This window comes from Podarcis cretensis (assembly GCF_951804945.1).
Source record: "Podarcis cretensis genome assembly, chromosome: Z".
In the NCBI taxonomy this organism is placed as follows: domain Eukaryota; kingdom Metazoa; phylum Chordata; class Lepidosauria; order Squamata; family Lacertidae; genus Podarcis; species Podarcis cretensis.
The window spans coordinates 19,288,308-19,314,156 of record NC_137184.1 but is presented as its reverse complement, the minus strand read 5'-3'; the positions used below and the strand labels follow the sequence as shown (position 1 = coordinate 19,314,156).

The 25,849-nt window shown below is 47.8% G+C and overlaps 1 protein-coding gene and 1 pseudogene across 2 annotated transcripts in view; one reads left to right on the top strand and one right to left on the bottom strand.

The window, feature by feature from the left end:
• Window positions 1-15,811: 15,811 nt before the first annotated feature.
• The window catches only part of EFNB1 (ephrin B1), a 72,434-nt gene continuing 62,396 nt past the window's right edge, over window positions 15,812-25,849 (bottom strand). Inside the window, exons 4-5 of the mRNA XM_079961453.1 lie at window positions 23,740-23,868; window positions 15,812-21,649 (exon numbers count right to left, since the gene is read on the bottom strand). Coding sequence (XP_079817579.1) covers window positions 21,261-21,649; window positions 23,740-23,868 — 518 coding nt within the window. The 3' untranslated portion in view covers window positions 15,812-21,260. The remainder of the gene's footprint in view (window positions 21,650-23,739; window positions 23,869-25,849) is intronic.
• On the top strand, window positions 21,656-23,730 carry LOC307207540 (protein S100-A6 pseudogene; annotated as a pseudogene). The gene is made up of 2 exons (XR_013843925.1): window positions 21,656-23,212; window positions 23,420-23,730. The product of XR_013843925.1 is annotated as a protein S100-A6 pseudogene (transcript).

The window sequence follows — 25,849 nt, the reverse complement described above, 5'->3', positions numbered from 1 at the left end:
CTTGTGCTCAAATCCTACTTGATGGTTTCCTATAATAGGCATCTGGTTGGCCACTGTGGGAACAGGATGTTTGGCCTGATCCAGCATGGCTCTTCTTAAGTTCTTATGTTCTGTGTCCTTATCTTGATTCAAAATTACACCTAAACACAGACCTTCCAAGTGTTCCTATTTTCCAGGGATGTCCCCGATTTAGAGAAGCCGTCCCAGTTTCTGATTTGATCCCAGAATGTCCCACTTTTCCTTAGGATGTCCCTATTTTCAGTGTTGGAGGGTATGGAGTTATGTGACCCCCCCAAGCCATCTGAAGGCAATCCTGTATAGGGAAGGTTTTTTTAAAGTTTAATGTTTCATTATGTTTTTATATATATTGGAAGCTGCCCAGAGTGGCCGGGGCAACCCAGTAAGATGTGTGGGGTATAAATAGTAAAATTATCATTATGGAATAGGTCCCTATTTTCATCAGAGAAATGTTGGAAGGTATGTAAACAGCAACAAAATTTTCTGTCCCCAGCTTGGGAACTCTTAGAATTTGGCAACAATATCTCAAAAGACAGCCAATTTGACAGAGAACAGACAGATGGAAAGGCAAACAAACCACTTTCCAAAATATGGAAATAAATTGCAGGATGCAGCAGTTGTGCCACTTGTTTTGGACCTCCTATGGGGTTCCCTTGTGGGTGCTGACTTGAGCACAGCAGAAAACCATGTTCCGCAGGCCATTTTTGGGTCCCCCAAGGCTGCTCTGCTTCTAACCTTTCTGCAAGGCAGCATTTCACCTCTACCATGCTCCATTACTCTCAGCTCCTTGCTCAAGCCCTGCAAATGCATGCGTTGATCACAGAGCAATTGGGAAGGGCGCCTGGCTCGCCCAAGCTGGTGCAAGCCAAAACTTGCTGTGTTCTAGTGTGTATCTCTCTCTGCTTGTCCTATTTGCCGCATCACTAATTCTCAAGTGAAAGAGCTCTGTGGCATCTTTGCCGAATGCTATTGGCAGCCTTCAAAAGCAACAATAGACTCTGTGTGGAGGTTTGGAGGCAGCTGACAGATTAAAGGGACATAGCACTGTGATTTAAGAACATAAGATGAGCCTGCTGGATCATAGAATAGAATCCCGAAATTTTAGGGTTGGAAGGATCCTGAGGGTCATCTAGTCCAAACCTCTGCAATAGAAAGCATTGCAAGCAGTAAATGCATTAAAATTATCGGGCCAATAGCCTATTGAGCCAAACAGCATGTTCTCACAATGGCCAACCAGATGCCCCAAAGTAGGGTGGCATGGGCATAGTCAAGAGGTGGCAGGGAGGCAGCTGCCCATGCAAATTAAGTAAATAAATAAAAACACTTACCTAGCTGAGTACCTAGCTGGCTACACCCATGTAGGGTGGTCCAACTGTTTAAACCAAGTGGGCCGCAAGAGTACTTTGACACAGAATCCATGGGCTGTACACTGCGTTGTCATGCAGGGTGGGGAGCAAGGGCAAAATTTGATTCCCCACCCCCACCCCCGTCCTCACTCTGCCTTCCCAAAGTTGGCTAAGTGAGGTGATGGGCTTTGGGAAGAAGGTGTGAGGCTCTGGCAGGGTCCCAAAACCACCTCCATCCTCCCCAAAGCTGGGAAATTGCTAACTAGGTTTTACCAGCCTTTGGGAGGGCAGTGTGAGGGCTGTGGATGGGGGGTGGGGGGCGTTGCCAAGAACCACTGACAAAGGCCTTGAAGCCATGCAATGGGCCACCCTGCTGTAACGGACAGTAGAGCCAGACTAGATAATCTGTGGTAAATTGTAGAAATTAGTGTAATTGATGTACTGTGAGCTGGGTGCACTATATTTAATTGGGGGCAGCCGGCTGAGTGGATCTGCCACAATATTAATTGGCAGTGAAAAGAGGTGGGTCCACTACACCTGCCCCAGAGGCAAACCTTCTAGCAGTATTCAATGGCATCTCAAGTACAGTACCATTTTACAATCCCATGGTGGGGCGGGGGCTTTTAACTTATTCTTTATGTACTGCTAAACCAGTTTTGAGTCATATATATATATATATGGTTCACTGCTGTAGCATCATAATGCTATCCTATTTTTTAAAAAAGAAACTTTCCTAATCATTGCAATTAACTACATTGCAAAAATGGCAATGACCCAAGATATATTTAAAATATATTAATTACCATAATTGTGTAATAGCAATGTTATATAAAAATTAACAACATGTTAATTTTCTATTATTATTCCTCTCATTAAAAATATGTAGCTGGGAAAGCATTTTAGGAATAATTAAATACTGATTTTTTAAAAAACCAAGGGTCTTAAAATAGCACTGATCTCAAGCATTTGGGTGAACATAAGATCATAAGGAGAGAGCCAGCTTGCTGGATCAGGTTAGTGGCCCATGGAGTCCAGCATCCTGTTCTCACAGTGGCCAACCAGATACCGCTTATGGGAAACCCACAAGCAAGACCTAAAGAGCTCTCTCCCCTTGTGTGTCTTCCAGCAACTGGTATTCGGAAGCAATCCTCTTTTAAAGCCATCTGAGTTGGTGGACATCACTGCCTCCTGTGGGCATGAGTTCCACAGTTTAACTTTCTTTTATCAATCCCGAATCTTCCCTTGTTCACCTTTACTGGATGTCGGTGAGTTGTAGTGTTAGGAGATAGGAAGAAAGGCTTTTCTTCTCCATGTCATGCATAATGTTACGGATCTAAGGTAATAGAACTTAAACCACAGCTTAAACCAGGAAATCACCTGGGAGAAGGGCCATCCAGGTGTAATTACCGGACAATGGCCAGTCATTGACCCTCGGTCTGAGCTCTGAGCAGAGTTGGAAGGGGGAGATTTCAGGAGGCATGATGTCACACAGGAAAAAATGTGTCCATTTGAAAAACAGAAGTCTGGATAAGGGGAGCAAGCTGTCAGATGGGGAGCAATTACTTGGAGCAAGGGTTATTGGGAAGAAGACAGGAAGTGGGCGGAACTGATGACTGAAGAATTGATGCTTTTGAATTATGGTGCTGGAGGAGACTCTTGAGAGTCCCATGGACTGCAAGAAGATCAAACGTATCCATTCTTAAGGAAATCAGCCCTGAGTGCTCACTGGAAGGACAGATCCTGAACTTTGGCCACCTCATGAGAAGAGAAGACTCCCTGGAAAAGACCCTGATGTTGGGAAAGATGGAGGGCACAAGGAGAAGGGGACGACAGAGGACGAGATGGTTGGACAGTGTTCTCGAAGCTACCAGCATAAGTGAGTTTGCCCAAACTGCGGGAGGCAGTGGAAGACAGGAGTGCCTGGCATGCTCTGGTCCATGGTGTCATGAAGAGTCAGACACGACTAAATGACTAAACAACAACAACAACAACAACATGAAGGCCAGAACTATCATGGCAGGCTGGGAATGAGGCATGAAGAAGGCATGCAGGATTCTTCGGACTCCACTGCTGTGGGGAACAAGCCCCTCTAGAGATGCAACGCTCTGAACTCTCTCCAAAGTAGACCCAGGTGTAAATATGCATGCAAGTTACAACAATAACAAACCATATTTCTTAAAGATACTAATCTCTGCTGAGCCTTGATTTCCCAATGGAAACACAACCCTTGGTGAGCTCTGGAACCCCCTTGGAATATTGCTACTGCTCAGCAGATATTAGGGGTGGCGCACGAAACTCTGCAGCAATAATTTTATACTCTTCTACCATGTCGCCTCTAATGCGCCTTTTCCCAAAGCTAAAAAGTCCCAAACACTGCAACCGTTCTTCATAGGGGAGTCGCTCCATCCTCTTTGCTTGCATATGCCCAGTGCAGAATCAGCTAGCATATGCCTGGAAAGTTGCCAGCTTCCCCATCACCCGAGCAGGGCTTGCTCCTTGGAGCGGAGTCGCGCTCTGACACATGGCTCCCAGCTGCCACGGCTGGATGCCACGTGGGCTTGGAGAGCTTGTGCATGAAACGGAGCCAGCCAGGGATGAGCCAAGCCTGGGAGCAACACAAAGAGCTGGCTTGTTTACTTCCGTTCGGTGTTTAACAAGCAGGATCTGGTGCAGCGCCTTGTTTACAAAGGATCTTGGCTCTCAGGTGGCGGCAGAGGCGTCTGACGCTTTCTTGCATTTCCTCGCAACTGCTGTCATAGAAGCCTAGGGTTGGAAGGGACCCCTGGCCCTGGGGGGGGTCATCTAGTCCAACCCCCTGCAATGCAGGGCACAGCTAAAAGATTCCTGACAGATGGCCATCCAACCTCCATTGGAAAGCTCTAATGAATCATAGAATTGTTGAGCTGGAAGGGATCCCAAAGGACATCTAGTCCAACCTCCTGCAATGTAGGAATCGCAGTTAAAGAATATCTGACAGATGGCAATCCAATCTCTTTTTCTTTGGGGTGGGGGGGGGAGCTCACCCTTTACAGCCACACCTCTTCTGCTTGTAGGACCCTCAGCAGAGCAGATAGTTTGAAACCATTCCCCAGATGGTTTTAGGGGAGGATACCAGTGATATTTGTGAATCAAGGCTCACCCCCCCATTTCACCCCACCTGAGATTCATTTCCCCTTGACCCTCAAGCTGGATGACACACTTCCAGGGGGAAATTTGCTCACAGAGGAAGACAGTGCGGGCTTTGTTTGGACTGCCCTTTTGAACAGAGGATCACTTTTCTCATCAAAAGGTCCAAGTCCGCTACCGAATATCCAAGATAAGCAAAGGCCACCCAGCCTGGAGGATCATTTGAATCCAAGGGAGGAGGAGATCAAGCTCCATCTCAGTCCAGCCTCCACACACTCTATGCCTTCTAAGATTTAGGACAGATAAAAGGAATGACTTCTTCAACACAGCGCATAATTAAACTGTGGAACTCACTCCGACAGGAGGCAGTGATGGTCGCCAGCGTGGATGGCTTTAAAAAAGGGCTGGACAAATTCATGGAGGAGCAGAGAGCAATCAATGGTTACTAGCCATGATGTCTATGCTCTGCCTTAAAGGCCAGAGGCAGCAATGCTTCTGAATACCACTTGCTGGAAGCCACAGGATAGGAGAGCTGCTCTTTTTTGCAGGTGCTGCTTGAGGGTTTCCCATCTGGTTGGCCTCTGAGAGAAAAGAATGAGGGACCAGGTGGGCTTTTGGTCTGATCCAACAGGGCTCTTCTGATGCTCCTGTGGAACCTCCAGGTTCAGATACACTCTATCTAGAATAATCAAATCATAGAATTGTAGAGTTGGAAGGGACTCCAAGGGTCATCTAGTCCAACTCTGTGCAATTCAGGAATCACAACTAAAGCATTCATGACAGATAGTCATCAAGCCTCTGTTCAAAAACCTCCAATGAAGGGAGTCCGTTCCACTGTCAAACAGCTCAGAGCGCCAGAAAGTTCTTCCTGATGTTAGTTGGAATCTCCTTTCTTGTAACTTGAAGCCATTGGTTCGGGTACTACCCTCCAGAGCAGGAGAAAACAAGCTTGCTCCCTCTTCCATGTGACAGCCCTTCAGGTATTTGAAGATGACTCTCATGTTACGTCTTAGTTTCCAGGCTAAACATGCCCAACTCCTTCCACTGTTCCTCCTAAGGCTTGGTTTCCAGACCTTTAATCATCTTGGTTGCCCTCCTCTGCACACGTTCTAGCATGTCAATTTCCTTCTTAAATTGTGGTGCCCAGAACTGGACCCAGTATTCCAGGTGTGATCTCACCAAGGCAGAATAGAGTGTTACTATTACTTCCCTTGATCTGGATGCTAACTTCTGTTGATGCAGCTTAGAATAGCATTAGCCTTTTTCATGCTGCAACACACTGTTGACTCATGTTCAGCTTATGGTCTGCTAAGACCCCTAGATCCTTTTCATATGTACTATTGGCAAGCCAGGTCTCCCCCATCTTTTTTTTTTTTGTGCAGCTGGTTATTCCTGCCTAAGTGCAGAACCTGACTTTTGTCCCTATTGAAATTTATTTTTTAAGCAGACGTTTGGTGGCCATTTGTCATGGATGCTTCAGTTGACATTCTAGCATTGCAAGGAGTTGAACTAGATGACCCTCAGGGTCTTACCAACTCTACAATTCTATGATCTTATGGTTTGCTAGGAGGGACCTCTTGCCTGAGGTTCAGTTCACAGGGTGACACTCCAAGGCCACACAAGAATCAGAACCTGGTCTTAGCTGTGATTCCTGCACTGAAGAGGGCTGGACTAGAGGACACTTGAGGGTCCATCCAACTCTACCATTCTATTATTCTTTACTGGACCTTGGGGCAGGGTCCATCTGCAATCTCCTTCCCCACAGTGAAGCACTCATGGGCCTTCAAGAGGTTCTTTGGACTAGTGTCTGAAATACTTTCTCTACTCAGGAGGACACCCGCAAAACCTGACCCCAGTAGGAGACCCCTCCACAATCCTGTTTCCTTTGGAATCAACCAACGTCTCTCTTCCTTTGCTGGCTCCAGAACATCGCAGAGACCTGGGAGTCCTAACGACAGTCAATTCTGCAGCAAGAACGTGGCACTCAGCTCACTGCTGGGGGAAGTGGGTGGGGCAATTACACCAGCCTGCAAGAATTGGGGGTGGAGGTGAAATTCTAGATGCCTGCACTACATCCCACCAGAGTCTGAACAGAGCTGAGTTCCACAGCGGAGCAGAGAAACACAGTCCAAATAACTTCCAGCAGGATCAAATGGGTGAGTGGTGAGGTGCATTAGCTCTTTTGTCAAATTGATCAAGATGGGACAACCTGAACTCAATTAAGTGGAGGATAATCCTGCACCAGGAGCCCCCTAGTGCAGCAGTGTAATAGGCAAGAGAGGTCACATCCACCAGACATTCAGGCACTTGAAGAGTCACAGTTTCCCTTCCAGAAAACCCTGAGAACTGTAAGAACATAAGAAGAGCCTGCTGGACTGAGCCAATGGTCTACCTAGTCTAACATTTTGTCCTTACAGTGGTAAACCAGGTGCCTCTTGTGGGAAACTAGCAAGCAGGATTTGAGCACAACAGCGGCTCTCCCCTCCAGCAGTTTCCAGCAGCATCTGAGCGAACTACAGTTCCCAGGATTCATCTGGGGGTGGGGGTAACCAAAGTGATTGGGAGCGACTCCCCTATGAGGAAAAGTTGCAGCATTTAGTTTAGAGAAAAGGCAACTAGAAGTGACACAATAGAAGTTTATTGAATTACACATGGCTCTCCTAACACAACCAATGAAGCGGAATGTGGGAAGATTAAAGACAATTAAAAGGACTTCTTGGTGAAGCTGTGGAACACGCTTCCACAGGAGGCAAAGATGACCATCTACCTGAATGGCTTTATAAGAGGATGAGACAAATGCATGAAGGAGGAGAGGGCTATTGAAGGCCAAGGTGGCTATGCTCTGTCTCCATAGCTGGAGGCAGCAATCCTTATGCTTACCAGTTGCTGGAAACCACAGGGGGGGAGAATGGCTCTTGGATCCTGCTATGAGTTTCCCACTGAGACATCTGGCCATTGTGAGAACAGGATATTGGACTAGATGGTCCATTGGCATGATCAAGCAGGCCATTCTTACGTTCTTATGACTGGCCTGGAGGGCCTTGCTTACTTATTCATTTTCACTTATAGCCCAGCTTTTTTTCTGCAAAGAACTCAAGGCAGTGCACATAGGTTCTCCCCCTTCTCATCCAGTCCCTGCAACAACCCTGCAAGGGTAGCTTAGACTGAGAGGCAGGGACTGTAACCTAGCGTCACCCAGTCAACTTCATTGAGTGTGGATTTGAAACCTGGTCTCCCAGGTCCCAGTCTAATTCTCACAAGAACCCTATGAGGTAGGTCAGGCCAAAAGACAGCGACTAGCCCTCAACATCACACCCAGTGAGCTCCACAGCAGAATGGGGGTCTCTGCCCTGCTCTCTCACAGGTCCTAGTCCTGACACTCTATGCACTATGCCACACTGGCTTCTCCCAGGTTCTTCCACGCATGAACATCCCAGTGCAGCTTTGCAGGGTTGGCGGTCAGGTCAGGTCTTGCATGTTGCAAATGCACTTTACACCCCCAGCCCTTACATTATGCTGGAGGAGAAAGGAGACTGGCCATCCTCATCCTTACTGCAACATCTGGCCCGGGGAAATTTATCAGCAGGGAATTGCATCATTTTAATCTTTAAAGCATCTCCCTCCTCCCCTGCTAAAACCTTTCTCCCCCTGCAGAATTGCTCAAGGAAAGGAGGCAGGTTTTTGGGGGGTGGGTGGAATTACTCCCCTCCCCAAATGCAGAGGCAGTAAAGGATCTCTTTACTGGCAAGCAATGGGGGGCTGGGAAGGGGCTCCCCAAATGCCATTGAGTGCTGAGACAGAAGGGGGGGGGCCTGAACATTCATGTCAACGAGAGATTAGTGGGGGGAGCATTTTAGGTCTCTTGCCAGCGGCCAGGTTGCCATGGTGACCTGCTCAACCTTTCAACATCAAAGGGCTGCCTGTCAGTTTCCTGCCATTGAAGTGGGAGATGGGAGTCCCCCCTTTTTCCTCTTCTGCAAGCCCTCCTGTGGGGCAGGAGCGGTGTGTGGTGAAGAGCAAAGGACCCCCTCCTCCTTGAGCATAAGGCAGACTAGCCTGGCACGAAGCCAGCCTCTACCCCCACCTTGAAACTGGCGGCCACTGACTTCTGGAAGCCCACAAAGGACCCTCACCTGCCAAGCTGGGGTGTTTGGGGGTGGGGGGATGGAAGAAAAAGAGCTAGCCCTGGGAATTGGGGGCAGGCTTTGTCCCTGTGACAGATGTCAGGATTTCCACTCAACTCAGCTTTCCACACCAACACAGGCCACCCCCACCCCAAGGAACCATTTTTTTGCTCCTTTCAACCCTTTCTCTCCTCTTCTTCCTCCTGCTAAAGACTCAGGTTCATCTCGTGGGAATTGAGGGGGGAATGATGCTACTTGCCAGAAGAGAAGTAATGGGGCCCCACTTGGACGCTTGCAGCCAGCAAGAGAGAACAGCTGATCTGTCCTTAGAAGCACAGATCCCACTGTTGGTTTCCCTGATTGCAGGGTGGGGGGTGGCATGTGCGCACGAGGGAATGGCCACATTTTACACATAAGAGACATTCCAGCATTGCAGGGGGTTGGACTAGATGCCCCTCAGGGTGCCTTCCCACCCTACAATTCTATCATTCCATGACATACAGATATAAGAAGAGGTTGATGGGCACATGTAGCCCAGCATTCTGTCCTCACACTGGTCAAATGCCCAGAGCACCTAGGAAGCTAGGTAGGCTACCTCTTTGACTGGAGCATCATAAGAGCCCTGCTGGGTCAGGCCAATGTGCCATCTAGTCCAGAATCCTGTTCTCACAGTGGACAACCATATGCCCATGGTGGGAAACTTGCAGGCGGGATTCAAGCATAAGAGCCCTTTCCCTCTTGCGTTTCCAGCAACTGGGATTCAGAAAATTGCTGCCTTCAACAGTGAAGGCAGAAAATGGTCATCGTGCCTAAAGGTAAAGGTAAAGGGACCCCTGACTATTAGGTCCAGTCGTGACTGACTCTGGGGTTGCGACGCTCATCTCGCTTTATTAGCCAAGGGAGCCGGCGTACAGCTTCTGGGTTATGTGGCCAGCATGACTAAGCCACTTCTGGTGAACCAGAGCAGCGCACGGAAACACCGTTTACCTTCCCACTGGAGTGGTACCTATTTATCTACTTGCACTTTGACGTGCTTTCGAACTGCTAGGTTGGCAGGAGCAGGGACCGAGCAACGGGAACTCACCCCATCGCGGGGATTCAAACCGCCAATCTTCTGATCGGCAAGTCCTAGGCTCTGTGGTTTAACCCACAGCGCCACCCGCATCCCGGCCATCATGCCTAGCAGCTGCAAATAACCCCTTTCCCCCTCTAATGTGTCTTTCTCCCTGGTCACCATTTTGTATCTCTGCACTCATTCCAGGGCTCGTTGTGGGGTGAAAATGGGAGCAGCCACAAAAATGAAATAATGAAATGTTTTTGCAAAAATATATATATTCTATGTGGGCCTTTTCCTCTTTTTCTTTTCCTGGAGGAAGGAGGGAAAGAAACATCTCTAAAATTCTAGAGAGTTTTCCAGAGGAAAGGACTTTCATGGAAGGACTTTGCCCGGCTGGTGAGCTTTGCACAGTGGACATTATTGAATCATGGAATTGTAGACTTGGAAGGGACCCCTAGGGTCATCTGAAAAAATGCTCTGCAATGCGGGAATCACAGCTAAAGCAATCATGACAGATGGCCACCTGACCTCTGCTTAAAAGCCTCAAACAAAGGAGAGTCCACCACTTTCCAAGGGAGTCTGTTCCACCGTTAAACAGCTCTTCCTCGCAGGAAGTTCTTCCTTTCTTGTCATTTGAACCCATTGGTTTGGGCCCTCCCATCTGGAGCAGCAGAAAGCAAGCTTCTTCCATGTGACTCAGGTATATGAAGATGGCTCTCATGTTACCTCCAAACTCCCACAGCCGTTCCTCATAAAGCTTGGTTTTCAGACCGTCATCTTGAATCACCCTCCAGCTTATCAGCTGGGGCACCCACAACTGGACACAGTACTCCAGGTGGGATCTGACACAGGCAGAATAGTATGGCACTAATGCTTCCCTTGATTTGGACACAATACTTCTCTTGATGTGGTCTAGAATTGCATTGACTTTTTTTTGCTACTGCTGCTGCATCATACTGTTAACTCATGTGAAGCTTGTAGTCTAACTAAGACCCCAGGATCCTTTTTGTATCTGCTATTGACAAGCCAGGTGTCCTCCATCTCACATTCCTGCAGCTGGTTCTCCCTGCTTAAGTGGAGAACCTGACATTTGTCCCTGTCGAAAGCAGCCTTGGCAGACCTAAGGAATATGTGAAGGCAAATATGATTTTTGTCTAGTTATATTGATATTTTTGCAACCCCATTTTTCTTTCTTTTCAGCTCATTTCCTTTTATGAAGTAGAGGAGACACTAGATATTAATATTATCTATACTGCATCTGCTGTCCATCAAAATGTGATTCACCATTTCTCCTGCATTGTGTTTGTTTTATCGTTTTCTAAACTATGTGCAAAATTGATAAGTTTTGTTAGTTTTGGCCCAGTTCTCCAATCTGCTAAGGTCATCTTGAATCCCAAATCTGTTTTCTGAGGCATTATGTAGTTACCCCTCTCAGTTTGGTGTCACCTGCAAATTGGTTGAGCATCCCCTCAATTCCTTCACCCTAGTAATTTATAAAGGTGTTGAACAACAATGGGCCCAGGACAGAACCTTGTGGCACCCCTCTTGTCCCTTTCACCCCCAGGATGATGAGGAAAACCATTAGTTTGGGTTCAGTCAGCCAACCAGGTATAAACCCACCTAACAGTTACCTCATCTGGCCCACGTTTCTGACACACAGCAGGAACCTGCTTTACACGAAACGAATGTGGCATCGTATATTCCCTCAAATCCTTTCCACCAAGATTGCATGTGACAGAAAACTCAGCCTTTCTTCACGTCTTGCGTGGTGACTGCCATATTAATTTCGCATGCAAGAGCAAGCAGAGGTATGGGGGCTCTTCTCTGGATTGGTGTCACCAGAGACAGAGATGGATCTGGAGTGGAAGCGCAGCGTATGCTGAAGCAGGAGCAGAGGGCTGTTTACATTGCACAAACATCCCACTATGAGACAAAGAACGGTCTGTAAAATTGCACATCTAAAAATGTGGGTTTTAAAAATATATTATTAGAATCATAAAATTAAAGAGCTGAAAGGGACCTGAAGGCTTATCTAGTGCAACCCCCTGAAATGCAGGGGTGTTACATGTAGTCACATCATTTTCTCAACCCATAAGGGAGCAGCAAATCAAAAAATTCATAACATAAGAAGTTCCCTGCTCAATTAGGTCAATGGCCAATCTAGTCTGGAGTCATGTTTTCACAGTGGTCAACCAGATGTCTCTGGGAAACCCACAAAGAAGACCTGAGCACAAAAGCCCTGTCCCCTCTTGCAGTTTCCAGCAACTGAGATTAAGCATTGCTGCCTCCAACTATGAAGGCAGAGCATAGCCATCATGGCTAGTTGCCCTCAATATTCCTCTTCTCCATACATTTGTCCAATCTTTTTTGGAAGCCATGTTTGTGGCCCTCACTGCCTCCTGCAGAAGGAAGTTCCATAGTTATCTATGCACTGGGTGAATGACTTTATCTGTCCTGAATCTTCCAGCATTCAGGTTCCTGGGATGTCCATGAATTCCAGCACTAGGAGAGAGGAACAAAAGGTTTCCCTATTCCCTTTCTCCAGGCTATGTGTATTTTTAGGATTTTTTATGATCCCCCTATTCGACTTTTTTTTCTAACCTAAAAAAAGTCCCAAACACTGCAGCCTCTCTTCACAGGGCAGTTGCTTCACCCTCTGTATCATTTTGGTTGCCCTTTTCTGAACCTTTTTCCCCCAACTCTGCATCATCCTCTAGATGCTGAGGCAACCCAAACTGTACTGAGTTTTCTGAATGTGGCTACACCATAGATTTCTATAATGGGGAGTCACTATGCCCCCTTGATCATTTTAGCAGGTTTTTCCTATCACCACTGCACCTTGCTTTATTGTCTTTCTGCTCAAAGACTCATGGAGAGGCACAATTAAAATACGAGAGACAAATGATCCTTTAGGGATCTTAAAGTGAATGCAAAGGACCACAAGAAACTCACAAAGTGCCCTATAGATGTTAATTGTTGTTGTTCCCAAACCCCACTAATGCAGAGTACTGCCAGTTAGGCTACAAATTATTTCACAGGCCCAATTCAAAGTTCTGGTTTTGACCCTTAAAGCCTAATGCAGCTCAGGACCCCAATATCTTGAGGGCCATCTCTCCATCTTCTCTGGCCTCTCTAGATCTGCAGGGGTGGCAGCTGATGTGTCTTGCCTTGGTAATGGACTGGATGAGAGCCAACAAACTGAAGCTCAATCCAGATAATACAAAGGCACTGTTAGGGGGTGGTTTCCTAGAATGGATGAATGGGAGGTTGCCTCCTCTTGGTGGGGTTACACTTCCTCTGAAGGAGTGGGTACATAGTTTGGGGATACTTCTGGATCCACTGCTGTCGCTTGAAGCTCAGGGTGGCCTCAGTGGTGCAGAGTGCCTTCCGTCAGCTTCAGCTGGTGGCCTATCTGAATAGGAAGAGGCTAACTGTTGTTAACTATGCTCTGGTAACCTCTACTGCAACATGTTATACATGGAGCTGCCTCTGAATATAGTTCAAAAACTTCAGCGGGTGCAGAATTTGGCGGCCAGGTTGCTCACTATACAATGCCAATTCTGGCCAGACTGCACTGGCTGCCAATCAGTTTCCAGGACCAATTCCAAGTGCTGATTTTGACCGTAAATGGCTCAGGACTGCAATACACCAAGAACTGCATCTCCCCATATGAGACCCAGACTCTGTGATCATCATCTTGAGGCCCTTCTTCATGTGCCTCTTCTGCAAGACCTGGAGGAAGGCAACATGAGAACGGGCTTTTTTGCAGTGGCTCCGACTGTGGAATGCTCTGGGGAAGCTCACCTGGCACCTCCATTACTTATCTTTAGGATACAGACAAAAACATTCCTTTCTCATGATGCCTTTGTGTGCATGGGATGCTTTAATATTAAGCCCCCCCCCCTTCAAAATGTTGATTCTAACATATATAAGTGCTTGGATTTTGGTTGCTATGACCAAAAAAAAAAGGGTGACTAATCACAGAATCATATAGTAGGAAAGCACACCAAGGGCTCATTTAGTCCAACCCCTTGCAAAGCAGAATTCATAGCTAAAGAATAATAGAATTGTGAGTCTAATCTTCAACAGGTCATCTATTCCAACCCTGGCCATGCAGATACGACAGCTAAATCTATTATTTATTCCTTGACCCAGTTTCTAAAGGAGAACAACAACAACAAAAGACACAGAAGACCACCAAATTCCATAGGAAAAAATATTTTATTAAACAATATATCAGGCTCCATCATGGCACCAGGGAATCAAAATCCCGTTATTACTGATTTTACCAGTGACAATGATGTTATGATAACTGGGTGAGAACAGTGTGTGTGTGTTTGTGTGCATTGAATGAATGTCTACGAAGTGACAAGAATGTCAAGGAAAAATTAAAAAGATGTAACTGTTCCATTAAGTTTGATGACACCCATAGGGCCCCCCAGCATTCCCTGAGCCCCTGGCACAGAAATCTGACAATGCTGGAAGCCAGGATGGGATCAACCAGTGGCAGCCTAAGTTGCTGCATTCTATGCCCCCCACCCCACCCCCAGCATAGAAACCCAGGGGGGAAAACCCTTCTGTGAGGGAGGGGTATTAAACTAAAGCTTCAAGTTCCCCTACCGCCTGCCCGCCCGCCCCCAGTGAAAACATAGTCAGGGAAATCACAAAAAAGGGGAACTGTTTTTTAAACCTGCATCCCACGGGGGCGGGGGGCTGGCTGGATGTTGCAAAATTAGGGTGGTAGAGTTGGCAGGGGTGGGCCACCCACCTGGACCACCCAGGCAACTGAAGGAGACTCACATCCAAGGGAAGGAAAAAACGGAAGGTAGCATTTATCACAGAACTGCAGGGTTGGATGGGTCCCAGAGGGCAATCTGGCCCAACCCCCTGCAATGTGAGAATCACAGCTGAAAGTGGCATGGGATGAGGTGGCTCACAAAGGATGTATGTGGATGGGTGCAAGGCATGGCACTCTCTCTTGAGAGGCTGTGTGTACTAACACAGTAGACACTCAACCCCCCCTATGAGATAGGCTGATTCACATCTCTGAAAGGTCAAAGATGCTGGGCTTGGAAGTGTGTGTGATGCTGTGTGTAGATGGCTAAGCTTTTAGCACACGTTAACACACACTCCTCTCTCAGCCTCATTGGTACAGCAGTCCTACCTCCCAGGGCTGGCGTGAATGAAGGGGGTTCTGCAGTCCCAGGCAGGAATGGCTGGTGATATGCTTTGCTTAACATGCAGCCAGGGAATTGGGGGGGGGGGGGGGAGAGACTAGCTGGATGCAAAAACTCCTGATTCAGGGAGAAGAGGAGACACTGTACTTAAGAACAGACCTTGGCTATCAATTACCAGAATTCAGGAGCCTTGCAGCTTCACAGTGCTCATTCGCACAGGAGCGGAATAAGGCTGTGGCCGTGACTTCTGCTCTCCCAAGTCTGACCTGGCAGGGAATGTGACCAGGACACAAAGCCGTATGTTGGAATTAGAGAACTGTAGGAAGGGACTCCAAGGTTCATCTATTCCAGCCCCCTGACCACTAGAAATTGTACAGAGCCAATTTATTTCTGAAGGGCAAGCAGGGAACCTAACAATTTCAGGGGGAAATGACCAGCATCCTAAAGGAATTTCAGCTCCAGGGAAGGCTGTAAATATTTATGAAATGCCATTCCAGCCCCATCCAAACTGGCCACCCACTTCTGCAGGGGGGGGGAGAGGACTGTAACAGATTCAGGACTCCAAAATGAATCTGAAACAACCATTTTCAAGCAGAGGTTTTGTTTGCCAACCCAGAGATTGCCAAATGGTCAGTGCCCATCCCGTGTCTCCTCTCCTCTCACACAGGATTGTAGAATTTGAAAGGACCCCAAGGGTCACCTAGTCCAATCCCCTGCAACACCATCTGATGATGCCCTTTTTTTGGACTGGGACTGTTTTTTCCACTGTGGATTCCCCGCCTGGCTTTTGGGAGGGTAGCACACAGGCAATGACACCCCATGTTTGATGGATGAACCCTGCTAAGCCGGACTGCAGCATGACAAAATGTTTTACACCCGTTCTTGTGTGTTATTTTTTTTTTAAGGTTCTTATTTGTTTTGTTTTGTTTTTCTAAGAAAAAGCAACCAGAAAATAATCCAGAGTTTATACAAAACATCTTTACATTATATTTTTTTTCCAAAAAAAGACTAGATATTTACACAAAATAAAACCTCAAAAATACAGAAAGAAATGTTCTTCTGAAGGGGCGGGGTGGGGAGAACAACAACAAAGAAACTGTTTTAAGACCCATTAAGTCAGACACACACAAAAATATCTGATCCTCCTCCTCTCCCCAATTCCCCCCCTTTTTTTTGGCTGCCCACAACTGGATGAGTTTGTTCCCTTTTGGACGAGGACCAAAACTAACCTTGGCGTTGGAACCTCCTGAAATTGATTGCGCACAAACCAATGGCGACAAGTGATGTCAGGAAAGATCTTACTGATTACGGTGGCAAGGATCACGGACAGGAGGAGGGCAAAATTCCCTGCAAAGTCAGTTTTATGGAGGGGAACTGCCTCCCATGTTGTGGTGGACACGTATGTGTGTTTGACGTATTTCCCTCTATATGCAAAGATGAAGAATATGCAATTTCCACAGTTTTCTTACAGGAAATCAAGTTTCTCAACGTAGCACATTCAAAGAGAGTGATTTCAGTTCCGTTCAGCCTGCCATTTCATACCTTCCTGTTTCTTGTTTGCCTCCCCCCACAGGATCTGCTATCTAAGAAATGTATCTATAAACCCCCCCTTTAAAAAAAAATAGCAAAAGAAAAACCCTGGCCCCCTTTTTAAAATGTCGTTTTGAGTCTGACACAAACTCTCCCTGACTTGGAAAACAGTGTGATGACATGGTAAAGCTAGCCTGGATTTGGTAGTCCTTGATTTCCAAAAGTCGCTGAACAGACCCTGGGACCCCACCTGACCTGCCAGTTAAATCAAGAAAATGGACAGATGTATTTGTCCAAGGTAGTATGATTTGAGAAACCAATTTGTGCTGCAGGGAAGGTAAGAAGCAAAATGCAAACCACAAAACCTTAGGCTGAAACCAGCATCTTCCCTTCCCATCTAGACCTGGGGTTGGTATTTCCTGCAGATATATCTACCACCCATGGATGGCCCACGCCATTTTGCTGCTTGAGGCTAAACAGGAAACAGTTGTCCCTCGTGCCATCTCCTCCACTGCTGCTGGAGGCGGTTTGGAGAAGCCCCAGTGAGTGGAAGATGAAAAAGGATGGAGATAAGCAGGGGTGGCAGCAGCAGAGACGATGGTGGAGGTGGGAGAGAAGCAGAGGAAATGGGCCAAATCTGCTGTCCCTTCCCAGCCTGCCACCTGAGGCGAGTAACTCACTATGCCTCATGAGTGTACCAGCCCTGCTACCACCCACATTCTAAGACAGAGGGTTCTCTCCCCCCAAACAAACACACACTGCTTTGAACAGCCTCGAAGGACCCTACATTTGTGGCACCAAGAAAGGGATCGTTTGTATTAGGAGGAATGGAGAGATTTTCAAAAAGAAAGGAAGGAAGGGGAGAAAGCTTCAATTCTTTTTTTAAATAAAAAATAATAATAGCAATAACAACAACAACAACAATAATAAAAGAGACTGTTGGTTATTTGTGGAGTCCTGAGAAACCTGCCTCCTTGGCTGATCTCCACGGAGCATGCCTGAAAAAGTGCAAGGTTTACCTAAAGCCCTTACGGGGTTTCCCACCCACCAACAGCTTCCGGATCCTGCATAGAGATGGGGGGAGAGTCAGTGCATTGGGGGTGGGGGCAGTGGAGGTGGGGTGAAGGGCAGGAAGAAGCCAAACTGCATTGGACATGAAGAAGGTGCAGCTGAAGTAGCCCAACTGGGGAGACCTCAAGAGATGGGTGTGTTTGGGTGTGGGTGTGTGATATGTGCACCTGCTCAATTCTTCCCAAGTCCATCAAGCCTCAGATTATTGCCTTGAGCAGGAGTTTGTATCAAAAGGGAAGGCAGAGAGGGTTTAAGGGCGTAGCATGCTGGCAGCTGTAATGGGGGTGAAGGGCGCCCTGCTGCGGTGTCTCCAGCTCCCTTAAAAGGCCCTCGAGACCACCTGGCCTAGTCAGTGTGAAAGCAAAATCTACCTATGAAGTGGAGAAATAAGGCTTTGATGCAAGCAGGGAGGGCAGGAAGCTACAGCCTCAAGGAGGCATGGGTGCTGGGCCCATAGGTGTGACGGAGGAACGATGTTTGTGTGTCTCTCTCTCCCAGAGTAGTGGGGGCAAACCAGGCTTGGGCCTGGGGGCGGGGGGGGTGTTCCTCCTCCCCTACACAAAGTAAGGCCTCTGGCATGACAAATTCAACTCAACAAATTGAGGGCAAATGGCTCTCATTGGGGGGGGGGATGCCCCCAAACGTTTAGAACATCACAGCCCAGTTGTGGATCAGGCAGATTAGGTGTGTTAGTGATCAAGTGGAATGCAGGGCTCCCCACCCATGGAAAATGTGCTAACCCATCTGGAGACATGGGACATGGGGACAGGTTGGTGGGGAGGTGTCTTTCGCCAGGCGACAAAAGGAAAAGGTTGGAGCAGGGTCTTTGATTGGTGCTTCTGCCCTGATCTGAGCACCCAGCTGGGAATGCTGGTGTGATCAGAGGAGGAGCTGAGCCCCGCTTCTAGTGCACAGCAACAGGGGCCAGGATTCCCGGAGTGCCAGCCGACCATCCAGATTTGTTCCCTCTCTTCCGCACGTGAGGCAAGCCACAGGACAGGCAAGATTCCCCACCCCAACCCCCAACTGTCCTAGGGGTTGTGGAAGCCACGGCTGTGGTTCCTTCCACTGGGGATGCGCCTCAAATTCAAGAAGTCTGACTGCAATGGGCTTCAGCTAGAACAGCCATGTTAAGTTGGGCTCTGTCCTATTGCAATAGTATCTCATAAACTCAGGGCCCCTAACTGGATCTGATGAAGCTTGCTGTAATGCTCTTGGTTCTGTGTTTTATTTAAAAGCTGTTCCCTCACTTGGGTAATGAACTGGTGGTGGAGAAGAAAATTCTTACCACACCCTGGGCAAATAAGAACCTCAGTGCTGTTGCTAAATGGGCTAGCGGGCGACATCAATGATGGGCTCTCTCCCTTCCACACCATACGGAGTTTGTCTGAGGGATGACATGGTCCAAAAGTCTGTCTTTTCCGACAGAATTTTTTTTGGGGGGAGGTGTTGCTGGGTTTAGATACAGACCTCTTGTGAGAACGGATAAGGTGACGGCTTTCTCTCTCTCTCTCCCAGCCCCCTCTTGGCCTCAGACAACTGGCTTTTGTCACTCAAAACCATTTGAGACTGAATCGCCCCTCCAGCCTCAAAGTTTGTCAACTCCTCTGAGCTCACTGCTTGCTGGACACACCACGCCAGCAATGTTGGGATGCCTGAGAGAAGCGCTTTTGCACACCTCAAGGCAGCTTCTGCAGAACAGAAAATGATTATCTGCACAGGCCTGCACATGCATCCCTTTGTTCTCACAAAATCCCTCAAAACTTAAAGCAGACTGCGTCATGTGGCATTTTAATTGGTGCCAAGAACCAGGAAGCAACGTGGTCTTCAGTGCCGGAGCCCCCTGCCTCTGAAAAAAAAAGGTTGTTAACAGTCCCTATCTGTACAACTTCCGAGAGAGATTAAGGGCTCATCCACATTTTTGCTTGACACTGTATTTTGATCATATCATGGACCGATTCATTCCCTCAGGTCTAAGAGCTTTTCTCGCCATTCTGCGGCTGTACCTTGTGAAAATCCGGTCTTACCCAGTGAATCAGATCTTATCAGATATGTGGAAAATCTGAAGAGGGATTTTGCTTACCTGAGCTTCAGATCAGCGGGTGAGATTGGATTTTCGCACGGCACAGCTGTGGAACAGCAAGGAAAGCGCATAGACACAGAGGAATTAATCGGGACAAGACGCATTCCAAATAAGGGCCAAGCAAAAGTGTGGACGAGCTCTAAGAAGCAGGATGAGGACACTAGAAAGGGTAAAAAAGGGGGCTTGAATCCTAATGCCTAGGGTCACTGGGTTAGAGAGCAGGTGCAGGCCTCACTGTACAGTGGTACCTCAGGTTACAGACACTTCAGGCTACAGACTCCTCTAACCCAGAAATAGTACCTCGGGTTAAGAACTTTGCTTCAGGATGAGAACAGAAATCGTGCTCCGGCTGCGCGGCAGCAGCTGGAGGCCCCATTAGCTAAAGTGGTGCTTCAGGTTAAGAACAGTTTCAGGTTAAGAACGGACCTCCGGAACGAATTAAGTATGTAACCAGAGGTACCACTGTTTTGGTTTTTCGTCCATGGAAAACGGAAGTGCTGAACATTGTGATTCTGCTTTCCTTGCGGCAGCAAAACACGCCTTGTAAGCCAGTGGCTCAGTTCTCCCTGAACGGACCCTGCAGAGGAGGAAGGTGGCAGCCCATGTCTCGGACAAGATACAAGGCAGCATCCCAAACGACCCTCCCCAACACCCATTACATGCATGATCAAAACTTTGACCCTATTGCCTAACAAGCCTGGAGGTGAGGGCTCTTTCCTGTTAAGGATCCTTTCCTGTTTGTTACAGAACCTGGGCCTCTTTCTGTCTGTCTCTCGCTGACTACTGCAGACCTTTATTTTTATTTTTTAAATCTTTTTCTGTTTTCTAAACTAAAAATAAAGAAGACAGACCCAAACTGGAGAGAGACGGGGAGAGAGAGAGAGCGAGAGCTGCCCCGAACGTCCAAGAGCAGAAGCTCAAAATGGCAAAGAGGGTCATTGGAGGAGAGGGGAGGATGCCGGTCTCCAGGGCCCTGGTGCAGCTCCCGTCTGGGGGAGTTATGTGTGTAGCAAATAGTTAAAAGAAGCTTGGGAGGCTGGTGGCAGCGACTCTGAGTTCCAACATTCCGCGACTTCAAAAGGAAGTTACAAAAAAGTTAATGTCGCAGGAGAAAGTCAGGACCAGACCCCTCCCCTCGCTTCGCAGGTTCTCCATCTTTGCCACACCGGCAAACAGCTCCCTTTCCCAACTTATCCTGGAGACCAGGTTTAAGGACAGCTGACCTGGCGTGAACAAACACACACACATTTACACCCCGCCCTGAGAACACCTGAAATCATAAAAGCTTGGAGTAGTGGAATCGAAAACAAAAAGGGAAAGAGTAAGTGACGGCGACGGCAACGTTCCCTGGACATGTCCGAAGAGCAAGGGAAAAGGCACAAAGCCCAAGCACGGACAGCAGTACGTGCTGGGGGGGAGGGTGGCGGTGAAGACCTCGGCACTCCCGAGGCAGGAGGGTCTGCTGGCGAGGTCCTTCTTCTTCCTCCTCCTCCTCCTCCTCAACTACAAAATCTCCGAACTACAAAACTAAATTACTGGAGAAGAGGGATAAGGGCGTGAGGGACAAGGGTGCTCTGCACTTCACCGTGGCAGCGGGTGGACCGCCTCCCACCCTCTGCCGTGCAGTGCAGTCGCAAGCACGTTTCGGGCAGGGGGGGTTCCTGGCAGAGGCTGCCCTGCCCTCCTGAGCCCCAGTTTCTAGAAAGCATTTCCAAGGCTGCTGCTCCCTCAAACCTTGTAGTAAATGTTTGCTGGGCTCTGCGGGGGCATCTCCTGGACGATGTAGACGGGGTGCCCGTAGTCCCCGCTCACTTTCTCGTAGTGAGGGCAGTAGTTGTTCTCTGTAGTCCGCAAGGGGATGATGATGTCGCTGGGCTCCGAGCCGCCGCTGCCGCCGCACTTGGGGCTGGCCAGGGTGCTGAGCGACAAGGCCTGCGCCCGCTGCTGCGTATGCTTCCGGTGGCGCTTGCGCAGCTTGATCAGCAGGACCACGAGGAAGATGATGATGAGGATGAAGATCACGCAACCCGCCCCGATGGCGGCGAAGACAGCCACCTTGGAGCTGAAGAAGCCGTTTCCAGGGCTCTGGCCATCCTGGCCGTCCTGGTTGACGTGGTCTGCAGGTGCGAGGGGAGGAAAGAGAAAGATGGGGGGAAAGAAACTTTGGTGAATTGGCTCTGGGCTTGGAAGAGTTTTCTAGAACAGCAATCAACCTAAATCTACTAACAAAACAAAATTAACTTTAGCGATCTTTAAAAGAAGCTGGATTTATTTCGAACCGAATTCATAGTTTTATTATAAAGGAGCATGAAAAAAAATGCAAGCTCTGATACCCTTAACCAAGTTTTGTTAAGCACAATGGGGGAGGATATGTGGCTTTTTGACTTGGGAAGGGTTTGTGTGCCAACATCTCATTCCAGTATCTTTTTAAAGGGCTGAAGTGATCCATCAGTTACATTAAGCAATGTAGAGTACAATTTAGAAACTAATCCTCTACTACCTAATTGTTGGAGGGGCTGTAATAAACTCGGTACAGGCATCCCCTCCCCACTAACCTGCATCCTATTATGTTTCAAAACCTCCAATTAATCATGGAATTGTAGAACTGCAGAGTCAGAAGGGACCCCACAGGTCATCTAGACCAACCCCCTGCAATGCAGGAATCACAGCTAAAGGATCACAGGATTGTGTGTTGGCAGTAGGCCACAGTCAAAGGGGCTGCAAATTTGCTGTGCTGGATTCAGTTTGGGATCTTGCAATTTTGACGAGCTCATGTTTGTTTGTTTTTCTTTTAAAGGAAAGGAAGTTACTAGTTGACATGATTGTCTGTGTGTCACTATATTACAGTTTGTCACCAAAACTATTATGTATTACCCATCCTTGTTTCTCAAGAAGAAAAAGAAAACAAATGCAAGAAAAATAAAATATAATGGCATGGGGGTGGAGAAGGATCATATAAAATTCTATAGTGCTGTGAATGAAGTAAAAGGAAACTTGATTGTCATTTACATTGTCATTTTTTTATGCTCGTGAGAACTAGTATCTTCCTTTCCTTTAAGAAAGACCCCCTGCCTGACCACTTTCCCCTTCTTTTCCTCCCACCCAGCACCAAGCCCCTCTTGCTTTGGATCTCACACCATGGCACACCCTCTTGACCAAGCTACTGGTTTCCTGGTTGCCGCTTTGCACAAATATTAAGGCAAGGAAGGCAGTAAGAACGCTCTAAATAGGAAGGAGCTGATCCAGAAAGCATGTAGCATTGAAATGAAACTGCGGGAGGCAGAGATCCAGGGACTGATGGAAGATCCGGACTGCAACAGGGACCAAGAGGTGAACTTCCTGGAATATGTCACTTTCCTGGGTGCCTTGGCAATGATTTATAATGAAGCTTTGTGTTCGTAAAAGTGGGTCCCAGTGGTGTCATGGTTTCACATCCAATAAAATTTAAGTTTTGAAAAGTTGTTTTTAAAAGATGAAGAAGACCCTTTCCTGAAACCATGGAGAGTCACTGCTGCCAATCCATGTAGACAAGATTGAGCTAGATGGATCAAGACTGTGACTCTATACCAAGGCAGCTTCCTATGTTCCTATTTAAATCGGGCCTCTATTCATGAGGACTGGAGCCTTATTTTTAAAAGAAGGGTCATGGTGAAAGCAGCTATCTCTATTCCTATGGGGAAGTAGCTCAGTGGGGACAGAGCACTTGCTTTGCCTGCAGAAGGTCCCAGGTTCAATCCCCAATTGGCATCTCCATGTAGGGCTGGGAGAGAGACCAATTCCTGAAACCCTGGAGAGGAGTTGCTGCCAGTCAGTGTAGACAAAGCAGAGTGAGATGGACCAAGGGTCTGACACTGCAGAAAGTAGTATCCTATGCTCTTTTACAGCAGGAAAAACAGTTATTTTGTGAACAGACAACGTACATAAAAATGACTCTGTGGACTAACGCAGAAATGCTGCTTTGGAAACTAGAGGCAGGCTGACCCAAACTGACCATGCTGAAGATCCTAGTGGGCAAAACCTGTATTCTCATAACTTTATACTTGCAAAGGGCTGGGTGTTTCCAGGAATGAGTACTTTTGTTTCATGGAAACACTGCACCATGAGGTGCATAGTCTGAAATATCTCCCTGCATCATGGGATTTATAGTCTCAAACATTTCCCTGCATTGTGGGGCTCATGGTCTGATTCCTATGCTCCTGCTCTGTACCTGGCTTCCCAGGGTCCTCCACAGGTGGGAGCCGGTTGCGTGGGCTCTGTGTGGCAATTTTGACTGTATTGTCAGAGTCCTTGCTGGGCCGGCTGGTCGTCAGCTGCTCAGGCATCACAGCATTCGGATCTAGGTACAAAGACAGAAAAAATCGGGATGATAAAACTGGGCCCAGAAAGAGGACATAATCTCTCTTGCTATGCACCTGACCCTTTGGGAGGTGAGTACCGGATTATTTTATCAGCAGAGGAGCATGCAAGGTTAGAGCATGCAAGGTTAGGTTGCTGCTGGGTGTCATAGATCAGGGAAGTCAAGCAGGCAATATAGATCAGGGAAGTCAAGCAGGTGACATGCACTTAAGAGGTGGAAGGAATCCATACAACACTAAAGGATAGGAGTCTGACTTTGAGTTTGACCTGCCACTCTAAAATCACATGGCCTCTGTGCTTCTAGTTCCCATGATTGCATATTCAATAGCTTAGAGGGCTGTGCAATGTCTATGAAGGTCTCAAGGTCCCACAAAGCAATGGGGACTGATTCATTTGGTCTGAATTCTGGGGTCTTAGTGTGTGTGCCATGCCTCATACACATACACCGGTGGCTATATTCCCTTCCCTACTTGATATATCAAAGTCTCACTGAACTACCAACTTTCATTTCAACCTGTTGAAAAATAAAAATAAAGTTTCAACGATTGATCCTTGGAAGTCAGTGTGTACCCATGAAGCTGAATATGAGTTGGAAGGGACCCCAAGGGCCATCCAGCCCAACTCCCTGCAATGCAGGAATTGCAGCTAAAAAATTCCTAACAGGTGGTCATCCAACCTCTGCTTAAATACCAACAATGAAGGAGAGTTCACAATTCTGGCAATGAAATTAGGTTTTGATGCAAGCCCAAATATCCTGAGCCACAGTGCTCTCAAGCCCATGGACTTCCCAGTTGGTGGGACCCTCTCTTCTGAAGGAGGCAGGGTTTCCAGACAAGGGGGTGGGGAACAGAGGTGGTGGAGGCAGCACTGGGAAAAGTCTGGTGTCTAGCGGCAGATCTGATTGCATGCGGTTTCCACTTGGCAGGTCATCTGGTTCCTCTGCCCTCTTTTCTTTTTTGAGGAGCAAGACAATTTCTCTGCTATTTCAGAAACTGCTGCGGTCTCGCCTCCCTGCCTCCTCAGTGTCCCCTGAGCCTGAGCAAAGGGAGTGTCAGAGAAACAGGAATCTGTTTTTTTGGCTCCTGCAACTGCGGCTGATACTCTAAACAATGAAAGAACACAAGAAGAGCCTGCTGGATCAGGCCAGGGGTGGGGGTGGGGGGGCATCTAACGCAGAATCCACTTCTCACAGCAGCCAGGCCCATTATGGGAACCCTGAAAGCAAGATATGAGCACCCTTGCCTCCTGTGGTTTCCATAGCAGCATAGTAATGTAAGAAGAGCCCATCTAGTCTGGCATCTTGTTCTCACACTGGCTGCCCAAAAGCCTAGTATGTGAAACCCACAAGAGGGATCCGAGAACAAGAGCATTCCCAGTCCTGCGGTTTCCAGGAACTTATATTCAGAAGCATTGCTGCCTCCAACAGCGGAGGCGGAGGAAAGCCATCATGGCAAGCAGCCATTGCTAGCCCTTCCCCCCATGGATTAGAGCCATCCAAGGAGGTGGGCATCACCGCCTCCTGTGGGATGGAGTTCCCTGGTTTAACTATGTGCTGTGTGGAAAAGTACATGCAGGTCCCCCTATCCGCCCGCTTGTTAGCCGCAAACATAAACGCCCAAATATCGCTCTATACACACAGCAGATTCAGATATTTGAACAGCCAGACCTTTGCCCACTTCCTTACTTCCTTGCTTCTTAGTTGGCAGAAGCCATTTTCAGGCAGAACCCACAAGGAGGGAGGGAGGGAGGACGCAAGATTGGGTGAATCAGGGAGCAGGAGAGCGAAGGCAAATCGTTTCTTTCCCCTTTCTCTCTCTTTTGCTGGTTGGCTGCAGCCATTTTAGAAGTCTTCAGTCAAAATACTCTGAGCCTCCTCTTAAGCCAGTAAATAAATGCAGCCGGTGAAGAAGAAGAGGAGAGCACAGGGTTGGGGGAAGTGGGGGGGGCAACGGCTGCCTCGT